Source organism: Dermacentor albipictus, chromosome 10 (genome assembly GCF_038994185.2).
Source record: "Dermacentor albipictus isolate Rhodes 1998 colony chromosome 10, USDA_Dalb.pri_finalv2, whole genome shotgun sequence".
NCBI lineage: Eukaryota > Metazoa > Arthropoda > Arachnida > Ixodida > Ixodidae > Dermacentor > Dermacentor albipictus.
In genome coordinates, this window is record NC_091830.1 from 17,285,389 (window position 1) to 17,308,269 (window position 22,881).

General features: G+C 47.3%; 1 protein-coding gene across 2 annotated transcripts in view; it reads right to left on the minus strand.

Moving 5' to 3' along the window:
• Positions 1-11,241, minus strand: part of LOC135911485 (spondin-1-like) — a 46,064-nt gene extending 34,823 nt beyond the window's left edge. For both annotated transcript variants that reach the window (XM_070527384.1, XM_070527383.1), the window contains exons 1-6: positions 11,124-11,241; positions 9,224-9,357; positions 7,324-7,397; positions 6,145-6,270; positions 2,979-3,130; positions 1,746-2,003 (exon numbers count right to left, since the gene is read on the minus strand). In XM_070527384.1, coding sequence (XP_070383485.1) covers positions 1,746-2,003; positions 2,979-3,130; positions 6,145-6,270; positions 7,324-7,397; positions 9,224-9,357; positions 11,124-11,183 — 804 coding nt within the window. In that variant the 5' untranslated portion in view covers positions 11,184-11,241. The remainder of the gene's footprint in view (positions 1-1,745; positions 2,004-2,978; positions 3,131-6,144; positions 6,271-7,323; positions 7,398-9,223; positions 9,358-11,123) is intronic.
• Positions 11,242-22,881: the final 11,640 nt, after the last annotated feature.

Below are 22,881 nucleotides of genomic sequence, written 5' to 3' on the forward strand. Positions count from 1 at the left end.
AATACTCTGAGAGAGTCACAGCTTACATCACATAGTCGCGCGGAGGAAGTTGGTCGGAAGTTCTCCCTCCCGATTCGGTGAAGCCATGTCTTTCTTCTTAACCCGTTGCGCTTACCGGACGGTATCGCGAACATATTCTTGCCTTTGCTAAAACTATATTGGCATCCAAACGCGCAGCAGGTCATGGTAACAGAAAATGACGTGAAGCGACGTCGCAGTTGCCACAAAACATCCTTCAAGGCGCTCACAAGATCAAAACAACACAGAATAGGAACGGAAAGAATGCCGCCAACAAGCGCCGCTTCTCGAGCAAAGATGGTACTGAAGCGCGACTGTAAACAAACAAAGCCGGCGCAAGGGGCCACGTGATGCCATTAGGCCAATAGCGACGCGGTGTCGGCTTCGGCCAGAGCGCTGGAGGAGGAGGCGGCATTCTTCAAAGCGTGGCACTACTTTACGAAGTTTAAGGGGTTTTACGCGCCTTGCGTTTGCAGCGCCTCGCGAGCAATGGCGGATTCAACCTACAAGACGCGCGCCAGCGCGCGCCCACTTCGCTCACTGCCTTTGCGTTAGTAGACATCGTTTCGTATTTTTGTGCTGCAGCCAGAGCACCGATATTTGTGAGGAGACGTTATCTCTGCTCGCGCCGCGCATCGACGTGTACGATCTGTCCCGCACCATCTGCGCATGCGTAGTAGAGGTGCGGGCCCGAGCTTTCCCGCGTCGGCATGCGTACGTGTAATTTGGCCTTAAGGGTGTAATGAGGATAAGGCTCGCCTTGAGATGGTTAGACAGGCTTGGGACTTCGTATGAAAGTGATCCCGTTACAAGTGATCTCCCGAACTACCGAATCTGTCATTTGGGTCATGCTACGATTTAGTGCCGCGTCGGAAAGCATAAATCCAGCTCACTTTAGGTAGAAACCAGTTCAACTGACAGTTTCACAAACAGTTCAACAAAACAGTTCAACTGGCAGTGAACCCGGGTATTATTAGTATTTCGAACTGTCGCTCATTGTACCATTGGTGCTTGAGCCACTACTGCCAATGATACTACTACAGCTACGACCATAGCGCTAGATCTGTCACCACGACTACAATAACAACTACTATAGTACCGCCAGTATTGTTATACAGCCAGTTAGATACTTAAATTCATGAATTTCTTGTTTTTCTGTCGTTCCTTGCCATCTGTTTAACCTCCTTATTCCGCTCTCTTGCAAGGCAGCAAACCGGAAATTACCGTCTGTTTATCCAACTCCACCTAAATATCACAAGACCTGTGCAATCTGCTTTATGACGTCATGCAACTAGGGCCAAAATTTCCATTGCCAGGCCCGGCGTGACGAAACAGGTGACGTCAAAAACACCACGGCTTACCCGACAGCATTCTCAGTAGATTCTATGACAGCCGGCCCTAGTAACATGGCGTCACAAAGCAGAGTCGACAGACCTCGTGCCATGTAAGCGATTTTGATTTACCTCATTTCTTATTTTATTTCTCTCTCTCTTCAACTTCTATAATAATGGCGGCGGCGAGTACGGCCGCAATACTAAGCATCAACACTGCTGACTTTCACTTCTTGGCATTCTCGCAACTATATTATTGCCAACTGTGCTATACTAAACAGTCACAAGAGGGCGCGGCGACCACTGATTTCGGTTAAGTAGGGTAACTTCCGGCAACGGGATATGCAATGATACTCGCGACTGCAGATATAGCACTGCAGCGCCACCTATACTCACAATGACGTATGTGACGCCCTCGCTGGTCCCTGCGTCCCATGGGTAGAGGTTCATGGTCTTCTCGGTGATCCAGGAGCAGTTCTTGAGGCATAGCTCGAGCGAGCTGACGCCCACGATCCAGTCCGGGCTCGGGCCCAGCATGGAGAGTACGGACATCACGTGGTGCTTCTTGTCCACGCGGAACACGGCGAACGTCTTCCCGTTCACGTTGGGGTACCACAGACCGCGGGCCTTGACGATGGTCCTGATCTTGCCCGACTGCGTGACGTCATGAAGCGACGGAACGAGGCAGATTAACCCCCGTATGCAGAAATGCAACTTAAGTCGAAGCACATGCTTGACTTGATTTCGATGACGCCTGGCGTTAACGTGCCCAAAGACGCTCACTGCGTTTCCTTCGGCGCGTTCCCGATAGGCGTCACTCAAATCAAGTCAAGCATGGGCTTGAACTTAAGTTGCATTTCTGCATACGGGGGTAAAGCTTGCAAAAGACACTTGGCTCGAATGATTGGTTGGCTGATTACGTTGTTGGAAATGTTGGGAATAAATATACATGTCGCTGGTTTCAACAACGTTAAATTCTTATACGAGTGAAGGATAATAGTTAAGTGAACTCTTGTAACTATTTAGCAGGTCACTGGAAGAAATGCGAGCCAGTGTGCCCTGTGCGTGTGTATGTGTGCGTTCCTTCTTCGCCCACCGTCGTTTTAGCGTCTTCACTTCAGATCATGAGAGCCAGTCACCCGCAGTTTAAATAAAGCGGCACAGAAGATCACATATAGCACTTTGCACATTGTCAGAAACAGTTACAGAGGAAAGTCTTCTAGTGTTTACAGATACTTTCACAGGTACTTCACGGACAGTCGCTTTCAAGAAGTCTTGCGATACTACACGAAGAATCCATATAAATGCTAACTAGCACAATACTTTAAGCAGTCGAGTTCCTCTACAACGAAATGACCTGTATAACGAATGATTTCGGAGGTCCCAAGCATTTCGTTATAAAGGCGTTCGACTGTATATTTATTTTTTGCTAAGCATTCTGTAAATTTACATTATTAAACAGCCCAACGAAAGGAAGTAGGCGTCACTAAACATAAGGCTAACACACGACGAGAAATAATTCTTCGTTTTTTTATCCCAATGAAGAAAGAAACACAAAGGAATAACGTTATCGGCAATGCGCTTAGGTGAGACTATAAAGGACCCCCTCTCGTCCCGGCTGCGCCTCACCTCGGCCTTGAGCTCCGACTCGAGCTTCTTGGTGGCACCGTGCTCGGCGACGCTCTTGACTCCCTCCGAGGCGAATCCCTCGTACTCCCACATCTTGAAGTCAGCCGCGTGCGAGGCACCGATTATGTCCGAAAAATGGGTCAGCCACTCGTCTGTAAGGACGCGAGGGGAACAGGAGAGAGAGAGAATGAAGGAGAGATACAACACACGCCAGGAGTGACAGCCCATAGCTCCCCCCTCCCATCGCTGGCGAGGTGGTGGCTTCGTTATTAATGACGCGCACGTGGCCCCGAGACAGACCGAGGGATACAGGCGCAGACATCGACGCACTCGCAGGGCGCATTTGCGAAACCATGTCGCTCTCCTGCGCAGCTCATTAAACACGGCGTGACGGATGGTTTTTAGAGCATCGTCCCCCTTCTTCCCCTGCACCCTTCCTCGAACCCTTTCACGAAACCTCGAATAGCTCGAGAAGGAGTGGAAGTGGAGGGGCGGGGGGAGGCGGAGGAGGGAGAGGGGGAAGCATCTCGAACCTGGCGTGTGTGCCGCCGGGAGCAACGCGGGGATGGCCCGGTGTTTTCCCTACCGGCTCGCACGCAATGACCGCTCTCATTACTGGATAGATAACTATGGGCTCCAGGCGGCGCTGCCAGCCTAGGGACTGCATCTGGCGTCGGTAATATTACGCTCGCCGCTCGTGGACTGCTGCGGCAGAGTAGGGAGTAGGGTGCAACGGCAGGCCGGATCGAGCTTTCGCAATTAAACCCGATTGCGAGCGAACTTTCGCGGCCAGAATGTGAGAAAATATAACAGAGCACGTAGGCTGGCGCGCGCGAATGAAACGCGGTTCAATGGGAACACAACACTTCGCCGTCCCGATAGTGGTGCTTTGATCTGTTCTTACTGTGGCTGCAGTAAGAAAGCTTTTTAGGAAATGAAGGAACATACGGACAAATCAGCGAATGGATTAATGAAGGAATACGGAAACGACTGCTGCGGGAATAATCTAGGTGGAGCGAGTTTAGTGAAAGTTGAGTTGGCACCTAATTTGAGAGCAGCACGAAGATACAGAGGAAACCCGTACTAGGTCCATTAGTAGAAAGCTTCGCCGTTGTAGAAAAGCTTGTAAGAAAAATTATTCGAAAATTTTCATATACTTATATTTTCATGTATTTCAATCTTATGGCCCTCTGATGCACCATGCCACAAAACAACGTCGTATACGAAGAACTAGGCTACCCCGAATGCACTGTACTAGTCGGCAATGCATTTGTCTCGGCGAAGCGAAAATTCTAGAGCTTGCCGCAATCATCTGTTGGCGCACCTACCGTGCATTTCACGAAATGTGTTCTAAATTTCATAAAAGGGGAAGCTGAGATAAATAAATGAGTTTCTCGTGGTTAAATTTACTCTAGATGAACACATCAGAAAGTAATGAGATGTAGTAATTAGGCAAGCAATTAGACAATCTCAATGAATTAACTTTCTGAACAAGAAGATGTCGTGCAATTGACCCCGTTGGAAGACCTGAAGTGTGCCATCCCAGCTCACACCCGTTTCCAGAAATGAAAAAAAAAGTTGAGGCTGTAATTTTTACAGCGTAATTTTTTTGGGCCAATTTCAAGCAGAAAAACGAAACTAAACAGCAGAAGATAGCTAGTAGAGAAGGACGCTCGCTTGATGTTCGCCCGACGGTGATGCGCAAGCAATCACGTGGGTGAACGTCTACAAAGCGGGTGACAGTATCGCTGTTTGGCTCTTCACTTCGGCTTTTCTATGTGAAACTGGCTGGAATAAATTACGCTGCAAGAACCACCAATGTCAACTTCTTCTTTTTTTTTAATTTCTGGAAACAGTTATGAGCTCCTCGGAAGGCGCGCTTCAAGTCTTCCAGTGGGACAAATTGCACGACCCTTTTGTTTAGAATGTTAATCAGTCTAGTTTGTATACCTACTACAGCGTATAATTTTCAAATGTGTACCGTCGCGGTAAAAGCAATTCAGTGGAAATCGTTGAGTGTTATTGCAGCGTCCCTAATATTAGAAAATTTAGAACGAATTTCGTGAGTGAGAAACACGATTCAGACCAGTAAATGATGGGTCCGGCTTCCTGGATATATATATATATATATATATATATATATATATATATATATATATATATATATATATATATATATATATATATATAATATGTCTTTGATGAAGACTACAGATAACCAACAAACTACCTGTGGAGTGATGGTCTTACAATTTATGTCGAGATATCTAAGTGCATTATATCGAAACAAACCACCCGGTAATCTAAGGACCACTATACATAGTATTGCAAAGAAAAAGATGCTTCTTCACGACTCTTGTCTACAGGAAGTCTAAGAATACAAGGAAGAAGAGATGTTGAGTGCTGTAGCCACATCGTCTACATATATTCAAAAACCCAGACGTCAAGTCTGCAAGAAGCCGGCTTCCCATCATTTATCTTCTTTTTTAAAAGCTTGCATTACTTGCTGGGCAAACTGTACATGTTACGCTAAACACGCTAACATGAAATTTCTCTGAAATATGCCTACTTTTAATTTAATTGTTTAATTTAGCTGATTTTCGAAGGCCTATCTTTGGATTTGTATTGGCCGCATCTAAACGTGAAGCAGCTGGAATCACCCGTCGTCCTAGTTTTTCCTACACACACATAAATTTAAAAAATCAGTCCGCAAGAAAAATAAAACGAGAGAAAATCTGTAGGCATTCAGACTGTCAAAAACTATTTTGTTGAAGTTTGTGTTGCCTATATCTACTTTTAGCTTGGTGCCGACTCCCCCCCACCTTTTCGATAGAGAATAAGCACTTAGTAGAGTGCGAACCTTTAGGAACTAGTCCTGATGTCAGGGATAAAGCACTCCATATGCATCTGGGTGCCAAGCAAACACCTTCGAACCTTGAGCTGTACAACATATTCACTCGAGCTCCAGCCTGCAGCTACCTTTGTGCTTTACTGACCACAAAACACGGCATTGTATTTATGCGCCCCGTAAACGTTGTGATCAACCTGGACTACCTTGAACACTTGGCGAAGGATAGCACCCTCTGCCTCCCAGCAGCGGCCCATCTATTTTCGATAGAGAACGGATAAATCAAACGGTGGGCCTCGTCGAGGCCCGTGCACTTACTGTCCGGGAATCCCTTGGGGTGCGTGTATCTCGACCAGAGTCCCTCGAAGGTCATCTCGTACTTGGCTTCGTCGCAGGCGCAACATTCGTCAAGCACTTCTGGTTGCTCGTCGTCGTTCTGCTGCTCTGTGCAGAGGCCCCGCGAAACAGACAGGGGTCCCCTTTCACTCTGGCCGTCCGTTGACAGCTCACTACGCACATTTTGAACCTCACCCTTTGCCAAAAGTTTCCAAGCCGTTCTATATATACGAATGACGTCTGCCGCAATCTGTCGTCCGCGACGTGACATCATCATTTCACGTCACGAGGCTCTCGTGATCGTTTAGTGTCTCAAGATGTTACCTGATGTCATGCTATCTGCGATGATGACACATGCCATCTCGACTTGCACACCCGAGGTGTGAGGAGCAATTTCCGAGTCTTTGGAGCAAGTTTTTAAGCTGCGAAGAGCAATCTCAAAGGCTTTGAAGCGAGGTTTTAAGCTGTGCGGAGCAATCTCCCAGGATTCGGGGCAAGTTATTAAGCTGTGTAGAGCAATCATCGAGGTTTCGAAGCAAGCTGTGAGGCCCAATCCTGAGAAGCAAACTGACCAATCTTGATGGCTATGGAGCCACGAAAGTTCGATAAGGACAATTTTGCGGGTGCCGATCGCAGGCCCGGTCCCGAAGACTCCAAAACTTTTTGGCAAAGCAGGTTCTCGCACGTACACTCTGCGCCAGTATGAAAGGGACCTAAGCTGCATTAAAATGTTCCTGAAACTTGCTTTCTCGTTCTCCTTGAAAAACAGAGTTGCTTCAGTTTCAAACGAGTATTTAACGCTGGAAGATGTGTTAAGCCGCAGCGCAATGTCCCTTCTTCGCGCTTTATGTTTAACAATATTCAACGATATTAAGTCACGCTGACTGTGCCTGCACTTCATGTCATTATGCCAATATTACGCAGTCAGGATAATGGTGTACCCGGCAACTGGTGTCAAAGCTTGCGAGACGTCAAGCTGATTGGCAGACTTCTTCGCATGACTAATGTTTGCCGAAGCCAGCTGAAACTTCGGGAGCTATACCAGGTGAAGCTTATCCCCTCACTTCCCTATCATAAATGAACTTCAAAATACTCTAAAGATACAGTATCGGCCTAAAGCAACATCGGACAGAAAAAGAAAGAAGCACAACTGGACCTTACCTTCTTGGCATAGCTCCTTAGTTAATTCTCCTTCGTCCATATACCATGCGTCGCGATTTTCCACTACTGTGGCTCTGAAAACGTCAACGTATTTAATACAGCACACTTCACAGACAGAGAACTCGGAAACAGTCAAATTGTTTCGGCTAAATGTGTAACATTTCGTTACTGCCCAGCTTGGATTCCGCAATAGCTGTACGTGTGCACCTACATGAATGATGTAAAAAGAAAGTTAGTGTAATTCTGTTACTTACGGAAATAAATAATTCGACTTATGCTAGCAATCTCCTGAATCTAAAGCAATTCGCTTACACAGGCTGGTTGAACATCCTGAAGGAGCAGCGCAAGATGACAAAGACAAAAGGCAGGAAACGCACAGGAAAGCGCTGAACCCACAACTAACGTTATTAGAAGGTATACACACACTTATGTACTATAAGCCATACCCACGTGATTTCCCATCGATGGCGTCATTATCAGTGCAGAGGCAAAAATGCAAAACCCTGTTATCTAATGTTACAGTATGAGGCGGTTTAAAACTTCAAATGAATCTCATAGAAATTTAATGATGGCATGGTCACACAACGCGATCCTTTTTTCCTGATATAGTAGGCCTCAATAATCTCTCTCGTAGTCTGATTGCTATGCGAGCATTCGAGGAAAGTATTGTGGTGTCTTCATAGATTGGAGTGCACCCATGACGGGTAATGCCTACTCACATCTCGCACGGCATTGCTCTGAGCATATATATATATATATATATATATATATATATATATATATATATATACATATGTATATCGAGAGAGAGAGAGAAAGAGGGTGAGGGAGAGAGGGTGTGTGCTTCAGGCGCATCATCAACGCCTCACTCGAGAACAGAGCTCGCGCTCGGTGCCTGACGATCGATCAACAGACTTGCCTGATCGTTCTCGCTTGTTAATTAAACCGCGTTACAATATAACTGCTTGAGGAATAACCTCTTCCTACACAAAGAATAACTGCTACTAGCAACGAGTGTTTTAAGATACGGCTACAATGAGTAACTCTTACATAGAATACCAATTACGGCAAAATTTTAACTAATGCGAAGGACTGTTACACGGAAATGTCAAAACAACTTTATGAGAATGTAGTTGTGCACGTGGAAGCAGTTAGTAATTCTTTCTTTCATTCTTTGTTGCTTTGTACTTGTGCTTTGCTTATTTTCGTACTTTTCGCAGACGTGATGATACGCTCGTGCTCACTTTAGCTGCGAAATTTTCTTTATTAGTAATACGTAGCTGCGCAGACATGCCTAAAGCCATTAGGGTTGGTACAACTTTATACTTCAGTAGCACTGACTTTCAGGTTACGCATACGCGTTACACAATGAGAACCTCTTCATTATGGCATTCTAAGCATTTTACATCTTCCTCACACAAATTATTCCTTTTTCTTAATTTTTTTTTAGTTTTCACTAGGTTCCGTGCTGCCGTGCATATGAAAGAGTGGTGTAGCCAGAAATGTTTTTCGGGAGGGGCAAGCACATGAAAGGTGAAAGGAGAGAGAAAGAGAGAGAGAGTGAGAGGTGAGAGGAGGGGGAAGGGGCTTTGCAGGCCGCATACAAACACAGATATTTCGGTAGGGGCACGAGCCGGGGAGAGAGAGAGAGAGGGGTGTGGGAGGAAGGGGAACGGGCTTTGCAGGCCGCATACAAACAGAAATTTCGGGAGGGGCACGAGCCCGTGTGCTATCACTTTCGCTACGCTATACTGCTGTAATCGTGCCCTTCCAGCCTGTAGGTCTCGCAATGAGCTGGGCGGTATCGTTATAAATAAACGAACAAATAAACTGCTACAATAGACCTGTCGGCCGGGCGAGTTTATATATATATCCATATATATACACATATAATACGTACTTGAATAGCACGCATCCTGAGCCCGCCGGCGGTGCGACCCAGAGCACGCTGACCTCGGCCTTGTGCACGAGGGAAGTCTGCACCACCGCGTGCGGGCAGTCTTCTGAAAATTTAGACAACGCATCGCCGAATAACTAGAAGGGAAAAAAAAGAAGAAGAGAAAAGGGAACGAAGGGTCAATCACAGTTCTGCGCACCGTCGCTATACACTACGGCGTGCACAAACACACACAACCCGCGAAGTTAAAGCGTGTGATCGGCGACAACTCATAAGAATGCAGTACTAGTTTCCCCGGCGAAATCCACTGTGCCAGTTGCACCGCGCGCTTCAAGAACATGGTTCCCAAGAGAGGCCCGATATAAAAAATAGCTCCTCCTCCATCGTGACGTCACGGAAATGAGCGAACGTAATTGGCTGGTGCCAATTACGAATTACCTTTTAGTGAGGCAGCGGTGTATCTGTTTTCTAAACTTGTCACCGACAATAAAACACATGACACTGTAACATCTGCCCTTACCAAAAAATAATTTACAGTCTGTCTATGGAGTTGTTATTTAGATTGCATCCCCACTCCCTTTCTTTTACAACGTGTATTTTATACCTTATAATGAAACAGCGTTCACGTTGTTTCTTCTTTAAATTATGAACTGATTATTTAAACATCGCATAAAGCCCGCGCAGCTAGCTTACTAAACTGATGCAATGATTGGCCTTTTTATTTTTCCATTTTAGGATACACGTTGAAGTAGCAATAATGAATTCGAGTGGTTGTGAAGTCACGCATTTTAAGAAGATATCGTATATATATCACCACTGTCGAGATATGTCCCTAAAATCTGCTAAAATATCTGTAATAAAATTCCAGTTAACAGTGCCCTAAAAAAGCTTCCCTCTACAGCTTGAGATGTTGCTAACTGCCACGCCAATGAAATTTGATAAATTTGGGGGACGGATATCTCAACAGTAGTGCTATAGCCTCAGTATATCTGTACAAGATGTCTGCCTTTACTACTGCCTGGCTTCAACTTCACAAGGTGAACATGTCTGCCAAAATGAAAATTAGACGTTAATCAGAGAATCTTCTCAAGTGCGCGCCCGTTGCAATTTCTCATGCAGGTAATTTATGCCGCTACCAGAAGTTCTAAAACTGAAACTTCTGAAAGAAATGAAACTGAAACTGAAACTAAAACTGAAAAGTTCTAAAAGCGCTATCTCTCAGATGTCCCATTTCTAAACACCGTATCCAATTAAAAATAAAAAGAATATACATGATTTATAGACAAATGCCGTCAACTGCTCTTTCTTTTCAGCCCTTTTGTTCTCAGAGACTTCTGATCTGAATGTTATCGCAAAATTTATTGACCTTACTCGACTAAAAAAGTAAGGCCACAAGTTCACAGTATTAGAATTTTTTTGAGAGGTGGTGCCGAGGGACCTCCGCCGCACTGACCGCCAAGCTGTATTTAAAAGTTTGAACAACTTTAACACATTTTCATTCTTTGAGGCTCAGACCGCAGAGCTAGGCTTTAATCGCTTACGATATCTTTTCCATATCACTTAGCACTTTGTTCCTGGGAAAGAGCTTGTAACTACAGCTAGTTGTCACTGCCTCCAGAGACAATCAATAACCGCTCAAGTTGCGCTGCGCAGGAAGTTTGTATATCGAGGCTGTTCTTCGACTCTAACAACCTTTTCCTTTCTTTCTTTCTTTCTTTCTTTCTTTCTTTCTTTCTTTCTTTCTTTCTTTCTTTCTTTCTTTCTTTCTTTCTTTCTTTCTTTCTTTCTTTCTTTCTTTCTTTCTTTCTTTCTTTCTTTCCAAGACGAGTGTCACATCAGCATAGTGCCAGACAACGGAATACTGCTTGACAGTGTTTCTGTCGGGAAAGGGAGTAGTACTCACCTGAAAACTTCCCACATCTTGGGTGATTCTATTTTGATCCTGGGATTCAACTACTAGCATGAATCCTATAAACTTCTGTGACGTGGCTCCTCCAAGCGCCTCTTTGCGCCCTTGTATGGATACTGATAACAGAGAGAGAGGAAAAGAAAAAGCAAGAGAAACAGCTTATTATGGACAGACAGATTGAAGGACATCTAGAAAAGAAGATGCCGCACATCGGCTTAGCTGTGAAAGAAGTACAAAGCATTCTTTAGGTAGCGCATCCTAGGCCGATCAAAAATGTTGTTATTCAGTGATCGTCATTTCTGTTAATATTTACCCCAGTTGTATCGTTCGCGCTGCTTTTTTTTTTAGAACGTACAACACATACCAACTCACTTTATTTTCGCTTCAACTCAATCGAAAAAGTCATCCGTGCCGTACGACCTGAACTTAGCGCCCGATTTACATTAATCAAAAAGTCCACCAGCGTTGCCGACGACTGTACGAGAAAGTCACTGTCGGCGGACCTCTCACACTTGGGTACAACAAATTCTAGCACATACACGTTGCTGGCGAATTGAGCGACAGTTTGTCAACACTCTGTCACCTCAAAAAAAAAGGAAAAAAAGAAAAAAAAAAGTAACTGTGTTGCGCAACATTATTGCGCAACACTCTCGATGCCAGTATGCACAACTGTATACAACGTTTTAAATGCCGAGAAAGAAAAGAAGGTTTTGAATTAAAACGTTTGTTGAGCACAGCATGAACAATGCAACCTCTATTCAATTAAGTACAGAGATACAAATCAGTGCTTGCAAAAGCAAGATTCAAGTGATGCGCAACTCTCCGCTGCGAAGCGATCCGCGGTTCCACTGCCAACGTCAGCCAGTCCACACTATAGGCGGTATCTAAGAATACGGCAACCTTTGCGTCGCCTGTCGCTCATTTGGCACGGAGAACGCCAAAAACATGGCCTTCGAGAGGACGAGGCGCAGCTTTGTTGTGACAGCGGAACGCACCAATTTTGGAGGTCATGCAAAGCTTTAGGCGCTTTCAGGACATTGTCTCGGTATCATGAATTAGGACAAGGCTTCATAAAAAAATGTATAATGATTAGCTGTCACTTGATATATGCAACCGCGAGGGAATCATGGCGCGAGCTCATGGCCGTTGCCGCGTTTGCTTTGATTACATGTGATAGCTATTATACGGACACTTCAAGCGCATTTTTGCCGTCGCCGTGAGGTTTCGCATGAAGTTCAAGGGCGATAAAATCATCACCGCGTGCCGTGTGATATATGTGCAAGTGAAAGCGTGTGAAGGTGAGCCTGCGATCGCGGCTCAACCTGCTCGCGGGGCTCCGGGGGGAGGGTATGGAGGGGGAGGGCGTTCTATTCTGAGTAGCCCGGGCGGCCGCACACGCCCGCCCGCCCATGCCACTGTATCTTGCAAGCTATCAGCAACGGGAACACAGTCCACTGTGCGGTGTTCTCGCGGCTTCGCGTTGATGCGAGAATCTGCACGAAGGTCAGTTCGCTCGCTGCTGCTGCCGCGCTTCCTCACCCCAGCGTTCTGACAGCGAATTTCCGCGGTCATCGAGTGAAATCTTATTTATTTAACAATGTCCTTACAGGCCTCGTATGAGGCATTGGGTAAGGGGGGGCGTTACAACAAGATTACCAGAGTATATAGAACATATAAAAACATAATGGATATACATTATTAATTGACAGTGAAAAAATATATGCCTATCTTATACAAGTATTAAAAGCATTGTACAACATAACAAGGTCAGGAGTGTACATATTAGAAAAAAACAAACGATACAGTTTCTTCAATAAACAATGAAAAATAATGTTGCCACTCCAGTACAAATACTAAACAATACTAAAGACTTATGTCTTATGTTTGGTTTTATCTTCTCATGTTTGGTCGTGCGCGTGTGACGCCATGCTTGTTAATTTAGTCAGTACGCCTATGTTTACAAGTTTGTACGGCCGATAAAACTGCTATCCTTACTTCGTATAGCCGTCCACTAATTTGTTATCGCAATCGATCCTTCGCATTTCGGGTGAAACTGCGCTTTTTTTTTTTATTTCACGATTGCTCCTTTCGACGTTACGCCACATTAGCTTCTGTTGCTCCGAGACAGTCACCCACAGTGGTGTGGGAGGGCGCGAATGTAGTAAGAGGCGCGATGTGCGCGCCCCCTGTACTATACTGGCACATCAGTTCGCGCTTGCGCCCACGCGACGTTTCAAAGCGCTGTCGTGAGAACGTCGAAGCCAGAGGTTTTCAAGGACGCAGCCGTCATAACGGGATGGCCGGTGGGTAAAACTCTGGTTTTCAATTCCGAGTGAAATATGAAAGAGAGAGAGGGAGTGGGCATGGAGCCGTCCGAGTGCGCGGTTGGGTTTGCGCGACGTTAGCCATACAAGAGACCCAGAGGAGATCGTCGCATCACGTGAGCGGAGGTTCGGGGTAGCGTGGGAAAACGCGCGGGAGACATTCCGCACTCGAATGGCACCCCTTCTGCATACGTTATATAGTACTGCTCACTTTAACAGCCTTTTTTTTTTTTCACTCTGTGTTATGCTATCATGGCGCGAGGAAGCACACATAGGCGTTTCCCGGACACCGGCCGCGCAGGGGTGGCGCGGGCCGGCCCCGAAAGCCTGCCTAAGATATTCCGCCGCACCGCCTGGTCGCGAGGCGCTGGCGAACTGGAAGGAGGGCTAAGCCGAGCGAGCGAATACGAATTTCATCCCGAGTTGGCCGAGCGGGCGACTCGGAAGCACCTCTTCTTCCGCCTGCAGGTCGGCGCACGGCTCAGGAGCGGTGCTTGTTCGGGTGCCCGTGTGCGTGCGTGCGCGTGCGTGTGTGAGCTCGCCTGTTTTTACGTGTGCGCTCCCGCACTTGTATGTGCGTGAATGCGTGAGTGTGTGCGTGTGGAAGGTACAACGGGAGCATGCGACGGTTCCACTGCAACGGGGTTCTCTGCTCGGAGCCGAGATCGGTGGTGTCCACGTTATACCTCTTTTTCTGCAGTCTCCCCATTTCGCCGAGCCTTCTATTGCATCGATTGGCACGCTCACTCAAGCGCACGAACACACGCACGCACGGGCGGAGGGGTGGGGGGGGGCAGCAGTGGCTGCAGAAGTGGGAAGCGTACGGCGGGGCGAAATATTCAATAGTGATATGCAAATAACCGAGGCCTCAGCAGCGGCTCGTGGCTCTGGAGCTGCAGTCTGGAGGCGGCGATCCCTTACCGTTTCTCCGGTCGAGAGCCGCCTTATATATATGGACGCGCGCGCGCTTCTTCGATAGCCTCGGTCGTTCGTCGTCGTCCGTGGCGGCGGCGTTTATGCATGCGTCGTGCCGGATCTCTGTTTCGCGCCGATTTTCTATCGCCGCAGTATAGGTATTTCTTGCGGGGCGAGAGGGGGGGGGGGGTCTTCGGGCAACGGTGCTGTTCTGGTTAGTCTGATCGCGGGGCGAGCGTTGGCATTTATATACGTTGATTAACCTCACGCAGAAACGTGAACGGTCCTCCTTCACGGTTACGTTTTCGAACAGAGTCGGTCTTTTAGATATAAACGAAATTATGTGGTCTTACGTGCCAGAACCGCGTTCTGATCACGAGGCATGGCGTTGTGGAGGACTGCGGAACAATTCCGACCACTTGGGGTTCTGAACGGTGCGCGAGCGTTCTTGCGTTTCGCCGTACATCGGAATGCAGCCGCCGCGATCGGGTTCCAACCCTTAACCTTGCGTGCTCACCATCGTATTTCTCCATGTAGCCACTGAGCGACCGCGCGCGCAGGTATAAGCAACCGCATTGTACCAGTGTTTTCGCACTCGTTCGCGAAGCGTTTTGTCTGAAGACTGTTAAGTGTCATATGTAGCTCCGAGATGGGTAGTTTCGCAATTCCTTGCTCCTAGTAGCCAGCTAATAAGTTATTATTATTATTATTTGTTATTTATTATTTGTACAAAACGCAAGAAGACACAGTGGTGTGGACGTGAAGCACCCCAATCTGACAGTCGCCGAGTTCGTCGTACAGATGGCGCCCCGGTAGCCACCCGAGAAAATTTGGCCGGTTTCCCCACCCGCTATCAGGAAACGTCTAATCACCATCCAAATCATCAGCTATTCAATACGAAAGGCGCTATGAAGGATAATACAAAAGCCGGAGGGATGGCAAGCATAATATAGAAACGTGAGCGCGATATTCAGAGCACACACCGAAATACGGGCAAGTAAAAATGTGTTTTACGAAACAGTTTTCTTTTTCAAACGCCTATAACTTTCTTTGGGAGCAGGGCGCGTTTTTCCCTGAGCGGCTGCCCACGTGCTGGCTCGGTAATCGCCGTTTACACACTACTGTGCCGGCATGGCCGCGTTTAGCGTTACGATGGGCCTCGGGGAGGCGTCGATCGCTTGCAGTGGCCTCTCGGATAAGTGGGAGTTGTTGCTTTTCGATAGCAGCTAAACCACAACCACATAAAAGCTCTTAAACAAAAAGAAGAAGAAAAGTAAATTTTCGATTGACCGGCCAGGAATCTCCGCCTGCACTCGTACGCAAGCATGTACACACCACTACATCGCGCTGGAATTACGGCTCGAACTACGACACAGAATTTACTCTCAGCCTTCGCAGCAGTATTATATATATACATATATATATATATATATATATATATATATATATATATATATATATATATATATATATATATATATATATATATATATATATATATATATATAAAGGCAACAAATGTTGCAAACATTCGTTTTCTGCAAGCCACGGGAACCTTCGAGTCAAACGAAAAGCCCCTTTATTTCATTTCAGGGCAAAACGATTTCATAACCAAATCGCGCTCTTAGCCGAAGCACCGAAGTCGTATCCGAGAAGGCGATTTGCATAATGGTCACCGACGTCACCGCGACGCTCTCGCCACGCCTTCTCTTTCAGTGGACGGCTTGCGCAGGGAGACATTGCCGCTCGCACTACGGGGAGCAATCAGGCCGACGACACAACCGTAAGAGCATTTGCGGAGCAGCGTCGAAGACGTCTCCCGGTGGCACGCCGCCCCTAGGGGGCATACATGTAGAGCTGCTCGCAGACGCCCAGAGGCGATCAAAGCGGCTAAGCAGTGATGTAGACGAAGGTTGTGCCGACCTTAATGCAACGTGGGACGGCTATGTACCGCTCCATTAGTTAGGCTCGGTGCAACTACAGCCACGACGAACTCGACGAATGCACGCTCGGAGACGGTGACAGAGAGAGAGAGAGAGAGACAGAGGAAAGGGGAAAGGCAGGGAGGTTAACCAGAGGGGAAGACCCGGTTTGCCGCCCTACGCTGGGGAGAGAGGGCAAGGGGAGGTAAAGTGATAACAAAGTAAAGATAAAGAAAGAAAGGAGCGTAGTTTTTTGCTGACTGTGATTGTAGGAGACGGTAACAGAGAGAGAGACGGAGGAATAAGGGGAACGGCAGGGATGTTAACCAGAGGGGAAGATCCGGTTTGCTACCCTACGCTGGGGAAAGAGGGGAAGGGGAGCTAAAGTGATAACAAAGTAGAGATGAAGAAGGAAAGGAGCGTAGGTTTTTGCTGACTGTGATTGTAGGAGACGGTAACAGAGAGAGAGACGGAGGAATAAGGGGAACGGCAGGGATGTTAACCAGAGGGGAAGATCCGGTTTGCTACCCTACGCTGGGGAAAGAGGGGAGGGGGAGGTAGAGTGATAACGAAGTAGAGATACAGAAAGAAAGGAGAGTAGGTTTTTGCTGACTGTGATTGTAGGAGACGGTAACAGAGAGTTCTAGCGTGTCTGGTATATTTCACTCATATTTATTAATTTTTTTTTAATACTGCAGGCCAGAAGGCCCAAGCAGGAGGGGCTAGAATTCAGAAGTACGGTGACAGGTTCAACATTTCGAAATGCCGGAAATAGAAAAAAAAAGCGCAGAACACAAATTAAGAAAGTGAAAAGAAAAAAGACGATGTACAACCACACACAAAGCTAGAGAAAAGACGGTGAATGCAGGAGCCAACGTTTCGACAAGTGGACTTGTCTTCTTCAAGGCGACATATGCTTTCCTCGCAACAGTATAAAGCACAACAAACAAAGCTGTTAGATAACACACAAACACACACAAAGCTGTTACACTAACACACAAACACACAACACTACACACTAACACACAACATACACACACACACTATACACTAACACACAAAGCTGTGAGATAAACAACAGTCAGGTGACATAGGCACTGATTACTTCTAAAGACGTTACGCAATGTCCTGTCAAGCCGTTTCACTCGGCAATCGCCCGAGTATAGAATAAGGGCATACAACGCGGGGCACGAGCGCACCCCGACGGAGCCCAGCTGGTGAAAGGGAACACTAGGTGCTGCAGCAGTGCGTGAGGCGTTGCATGAGGGGAGAGTGCATCGCTGCGACGCCACGTCACCATAGCTAGTGTTATGCCACGTCACGTCACGACGTCACGACGCCACGTCACCATAGTGTTATGCGCGTGTTCCTTGTCCGCGCAATCTTTCGCCTGCGTTCTAGCTACGCCTCTGTAAGGTCCAATGAAGGCGCGCCAAGCGCCTCAACGTGCCGGTCTGCCCGCAAGGTGTTGATAACTGGCAGGATGCTCAGCAGCGTTCAAACAGATAATTGCGCCACTTCAAATATAAAGTTAGCCCACACCCAAAGTAGATCCACCCCCAAATTTACAGTTGGCCCAAGCCCGCATTTTAGTTGTGCCAACCCCTCATTTCAAGTTGGCCCACCCTCAAATTTCAGTTGCCCCCCCCCCCCCCCCACCACAAACTTCACGTGGACCCACCCCGAAATTTAAGTTGTTTTACATGCAAATTTCAAGTCAGTTCGCCCTCAAATTTCAAGCAGGTCCCCTCCCAAATTGAAGTTTTCCCACTTGCGAATTACAACTTCGCCCACCCCCAAGTTTCATTCTGCCCACCTCCAAAGTTCCATTTGCCTACCCCAAATGTAATTTTGCCCACGCGAAAATTTCGAGTTGACCCGCCCTCAAATTTAACTTGGCTCACGTCCAAATTTAATTTACGATCGTCCGGTCTGGTGTTCCTTTGCTCTGCCCGCGCGTTTTCTGCGCTGCATGCCCACCGCCAAATTTCAAGTTGGCCCACCCCCAAATTTCATTTGGCCTACCCCTACCACAACCTTCCCAACGTATTTTCAATGGAACCCTATGTATCTATATGAGTATACTCGTTCTCGTTTTTAGTTTTTGTTTAACATATTCCTTATCGCTTATAAATCAACCAATCATTTAATTTACGTTATTATAACGATTAAATGTCTTAACTTTGCAAAATACGTATTTTTGTGCAAATAAGAGGCGTTAACCAGTCGCGTGAGAGGCGTGGGGAGCTGGCGAAAGAATACTTACGCATTAAAAAGCATCGCCTGGCCTAGTCACCCACGGCCACACAGCTCGTTCTCACTCACACCTATTTTCCGGTGAGCGTGATTGGACGTGAGTGTCAAGGGGGGGGGGGGGGCGCCAATGACCAGGACAAAGAATTCTGGTGCGGTGGTGCGTATAATTACATCGCCAACCAATGTAATTGAAATGTATACGTCCAATAGCCTCCTCCTTTCTCAGTAGAACAGCGTCAGCTGCGCAGAACGAGACACTGCGCCCAACTCCTTCCACGAGGCACGCGTCTCCCACGAGAGTTCGCTATAGCTGCAGGGACGCTAAATACGTGCACACAGTCTCCCTCGTTCTTCCGCTTTGAGCGCCCAGCGTATAGCTGCCGCCTCTATCGAAGGGTAAGCACCATAGCCCGCGGAGAGGCAACCAAGTCGAGTGCTCTCGTATACAGTCGACCGCCCGCTCAATGCCCCGCCGCCGTCCAGAGACTCCCAAGCCATCGTCGACGGCACTTTTGCAAGCGTTTGCTTGGGCATGGATTCGCCGGAGGTGTACATGGGCGGCGTCATTGATGTCGGCGCGTCTGAGAGCCTGCATGTACTAAGCACCAAGAAAGGACGTCGCGACGGCGCCTGGGGTCGTTAACCCCGGGTACGTGCTTTATTCTTTCATCCACTCGTCTACACTTGTACGCTTGAACAAAGCTCTAAAGACTCGGACGATATATACGTGCGGACGGTTAGAATTTGCCTACTTCTTCTGTGTGGCTTGTCTATAACTCCGTCTCACTAGATCGATGCAGTGCAGCGAATACTAAGGTTCGTGGCAGCCAATCAGTAAACGAGAACCGACTGCGTGTTCCTGAGAAAGGGACGATTAATCCGCCCATTGCGCGCTGCTAAGCCTTTTTTTGTTGTTGTTGTCCTAATTATTGATGTGAGCTTAAAGAGAGGTTGGCGTTTTTAGTGCATCCGGATGCCCTTCGTTGCAGGGTAAGCAACTAAGAATAAATGAATAAAATAAATGCGCTTAGAACACTGAGACACACTGAACGTCCTCTAAGAGCACGAACACTTGCATTGTTAACACACTATAATAAAGGAAGACACAGTAGTGGCCCGGCTGCAAGAACACTCCTAAGCTTGGTTTACATGAACTTGATGCGAACGGGTCGAGTCGGAAGTGTAGTTGACCAAGGCCAACCCGACCGCGTTTGCATGCATACTGCCACGAGGTTTAAACGAGTCAACCCACGCGTTGCAGGCAAGTTGAGAGAGCATCGCCTCGATGTTCGCTCAACGCGACCCGCTAACGTTTACATGAACCTGCGACGGCAGGATTTCAGCCCGACGAACCGATTCGACCCGACTTCATGGGGTTCACGCAAACGTAGCTAGTCAAACCAAGCTTCGTGAATAAGAGAAAGCACGTAAAAGAGTCCTAGAACACGAATAGACGGTCGCATTTTCGCAAGACGCGACGCATAACGTATGAACGTTTAACTACATAACACAACACGTAACTACATATATTCGTACAACAAACTCCAATTGTGCATGACAGATATATCCATGAGGCTTCGATTCAGTCGGCGTCGCACAATATGTGCGACCAGAAGGTGGCGATGCAGGTAAGACTTACTTTTTTTTCTATTCGGCTGACCCAAGCCCTATAGCTTTGGCGTCACTGCACGCTTTAAGTCAGACGCAGTACCGTAGTTACATGTGGCTCCGGCGTTGTTCGCCAAATTATAGACGCTGCCTCATCGAAGCTCCGAATAAATGAGCTGCGGGCTTGAGCGCCAAGTTACCTTCTGAAAGTAGAAATGTGAAGGGTGGAAGGTAAAACGTCCGCTTCACCGGAGACGTTGGCGGTAGCGTGCAAGATCCAAGTATGCGAAGGTGCGCGGCGACTTCAAAGAAGAGAGGCCCTCTTGTAATTCGCCCTTACAGCGCGTCCGTCGCTTATGTTAACCCAAGCTCTTCTGCGAGCGCGTACTAAGAAGTGCATCTTTCCTCGTAACTAGGTTGAAGAGTCCGCGGAGGGTTAGTATTGCTAAGAAAGTGTGTCCTCCAGGATGTTTAATTAAACATGAAAGAGTCAAGGGTAAAAAAAAAGAGAAATGAAAAAAAAATTGATAGTCAAGTAAGCAACAAAACGAACGAACAAAGGAACAAGCAAACGATGTATTTAGTGCAGGGAAGTTCTGCACGCAAAGTGGCACGCGCAAGTGCTCCCACTTTTCTTGCGCGTCAGGTGCAATGGTGGGGGCAGCAGATCGTAGCGGAATTATTGGAAGGATATAACAGTAATAAATTCCGCAGAACCCATCTCACGATGTCTGTCGACGGCGAAGCATTCAGTACTGAATCAATATCAATATCAATCAACGTATTGCCACCGTCGAATTATGTATGCACTGTTGCGGCACTCTTCTTACGCGCTTCGAAAGAACACTCGGCGCCACCTAGCGACGCCGCATCGAAGCCTGCGCGTTGCCTCCGAAATGCACGGCGCCCCGGGGCGTGCGAGCGCCGAGAAACTCGTCACGCGGCAACCGGGCTCTTTTCTCACGCTTCTCTCTGGACGCGCTGCGCTATCTAGTGGCGCTGCCTAGAACTTCTAGCGTGGCCTCCGAGATTAGAAGCGTGGCGCGCCGGTGCCTCCGAACGCCGATAATTGTGCCCTCGATTGGCGCCCATTCAGTGGAACATACTGAGTGACCCGTTCTCGGCGAGAGGTCCTTTGAAGAGCGTCACAGAACCCAGAAACCTGGAGGCTTACGAAAAGGGTTCTACTCAAATTGAGGACGACGCAACGAGCTATGGAAAGAAGAATGATAAGTGTAACGTTAAGGGATAAGAAAGAGCAGATTGGGTGAGGGAACAAACGCGAGTTAATGACATCTTAGTTGAAATCAAGAAAAAGAAAATGGGCATGGCAGGACATGTAAGAGGAGGGAAGATAACCGATGGTCATTAAGGGTTACGCACTGGGTTCCAAGGGAAGGGAAGCGTAGCAGGGGACGGCAGAAGTTAGGTGGGCGGATGAGATTAAGAAGTTTGCAGGGACGGGCATGGCCACAATTAGTACATGACCGGGTTGTTGGAGAAATATGGGAGAGGCCTTTGCCCTGCAGTGGGCGTAACCAAGCTAATGATGATGATGATGATGACAGAACCCGTCCATTCATGGCACAGGCTCGCTAAAGCGCTAGCCTGAAAGGCGTTCACTGGAAAGTGGCACATAGCCAACGAAATTGTGGTACAGCCTGCATAAGCGTCGGACTGCTGCATATCCTTCAGGAACCTCTGTGACGTGAGTTTCATTCCGCTAAGCATGGAATAGATTTTAACGGATCGTTTTCGTCGCTGTAGAGCTGCACGTTCCCAGAGGCACATATACCTAGTCACCTAGTTGGCTTCAGAGATGTTCATTTGAGAGCGGCACACAATTACTGGCCCTAGTGGTTAATTGAAGACCAGCACAGACTGAGTGCAAGAAACCCAGTGGCTCCAAGTCGTGTGTATCATAAGTTATGTGGTTCGGATACTCGTTTTGAGCTTTTTCTTTATTGAAACGTATGCAGTTCTGTATGTTAGTACAACATCTATGTAGTACAACATCTAGCTTGTACATACGGCATAGATAAAGTATAGAATACACACAGATAAATATATGCTAAACATCACGGTGACGGCGAAACTTTGCCTGGAGTGTCTATATAATTTCTTTCGCAAAAAAAAAAAACAGGCTGCTACATCAGAAAGTTCGCAAGCGCGACTGTATAGGTAGGGCTCAATACATTTTCCCCACAGTGAGCTTACCGCAACACTCATTTCACAGTGACCGCAGCATTTAGCAATTAAATGTCGAATGGTTGCCGAAGGGATAAAACAACAACAAAAAACAAGCATTCTTCGTAGCCTCGGAAAAGAACTGAGGTGCATGGGGGGGGGGGGGGGGGGGTGCTTTAATATACTCCAACTTTACGGGCACCTAAACGTCTAGAGTTTTGCAATGTTATCTTGGCGAAGCATTTTCCGCCGGAGCTCGCTTTCAGAGCGGCCGCCGAGATAACAATGGGCGCCAAGGCATGCGAGGGAAGAATGGCATTCTTCGAGGCACTTTCGCGAGCACCGCGTTGCAGTGTTGCTACTACTTTTTTTTTCTCTCTCTCTCTCATTCTCCTGCTTGTTTTATTCGTTAGAGCTTTTGTGCGAGCCTCCTGCATTCAATGCAGCTGTAAGTTTGTCGAGTAACGTATAGAAATGCAGACGTACAGAATTAAAAAGAAAAAAAAAGGAGACGAGTACGCGAAGGGCTGCTCTTCAGGG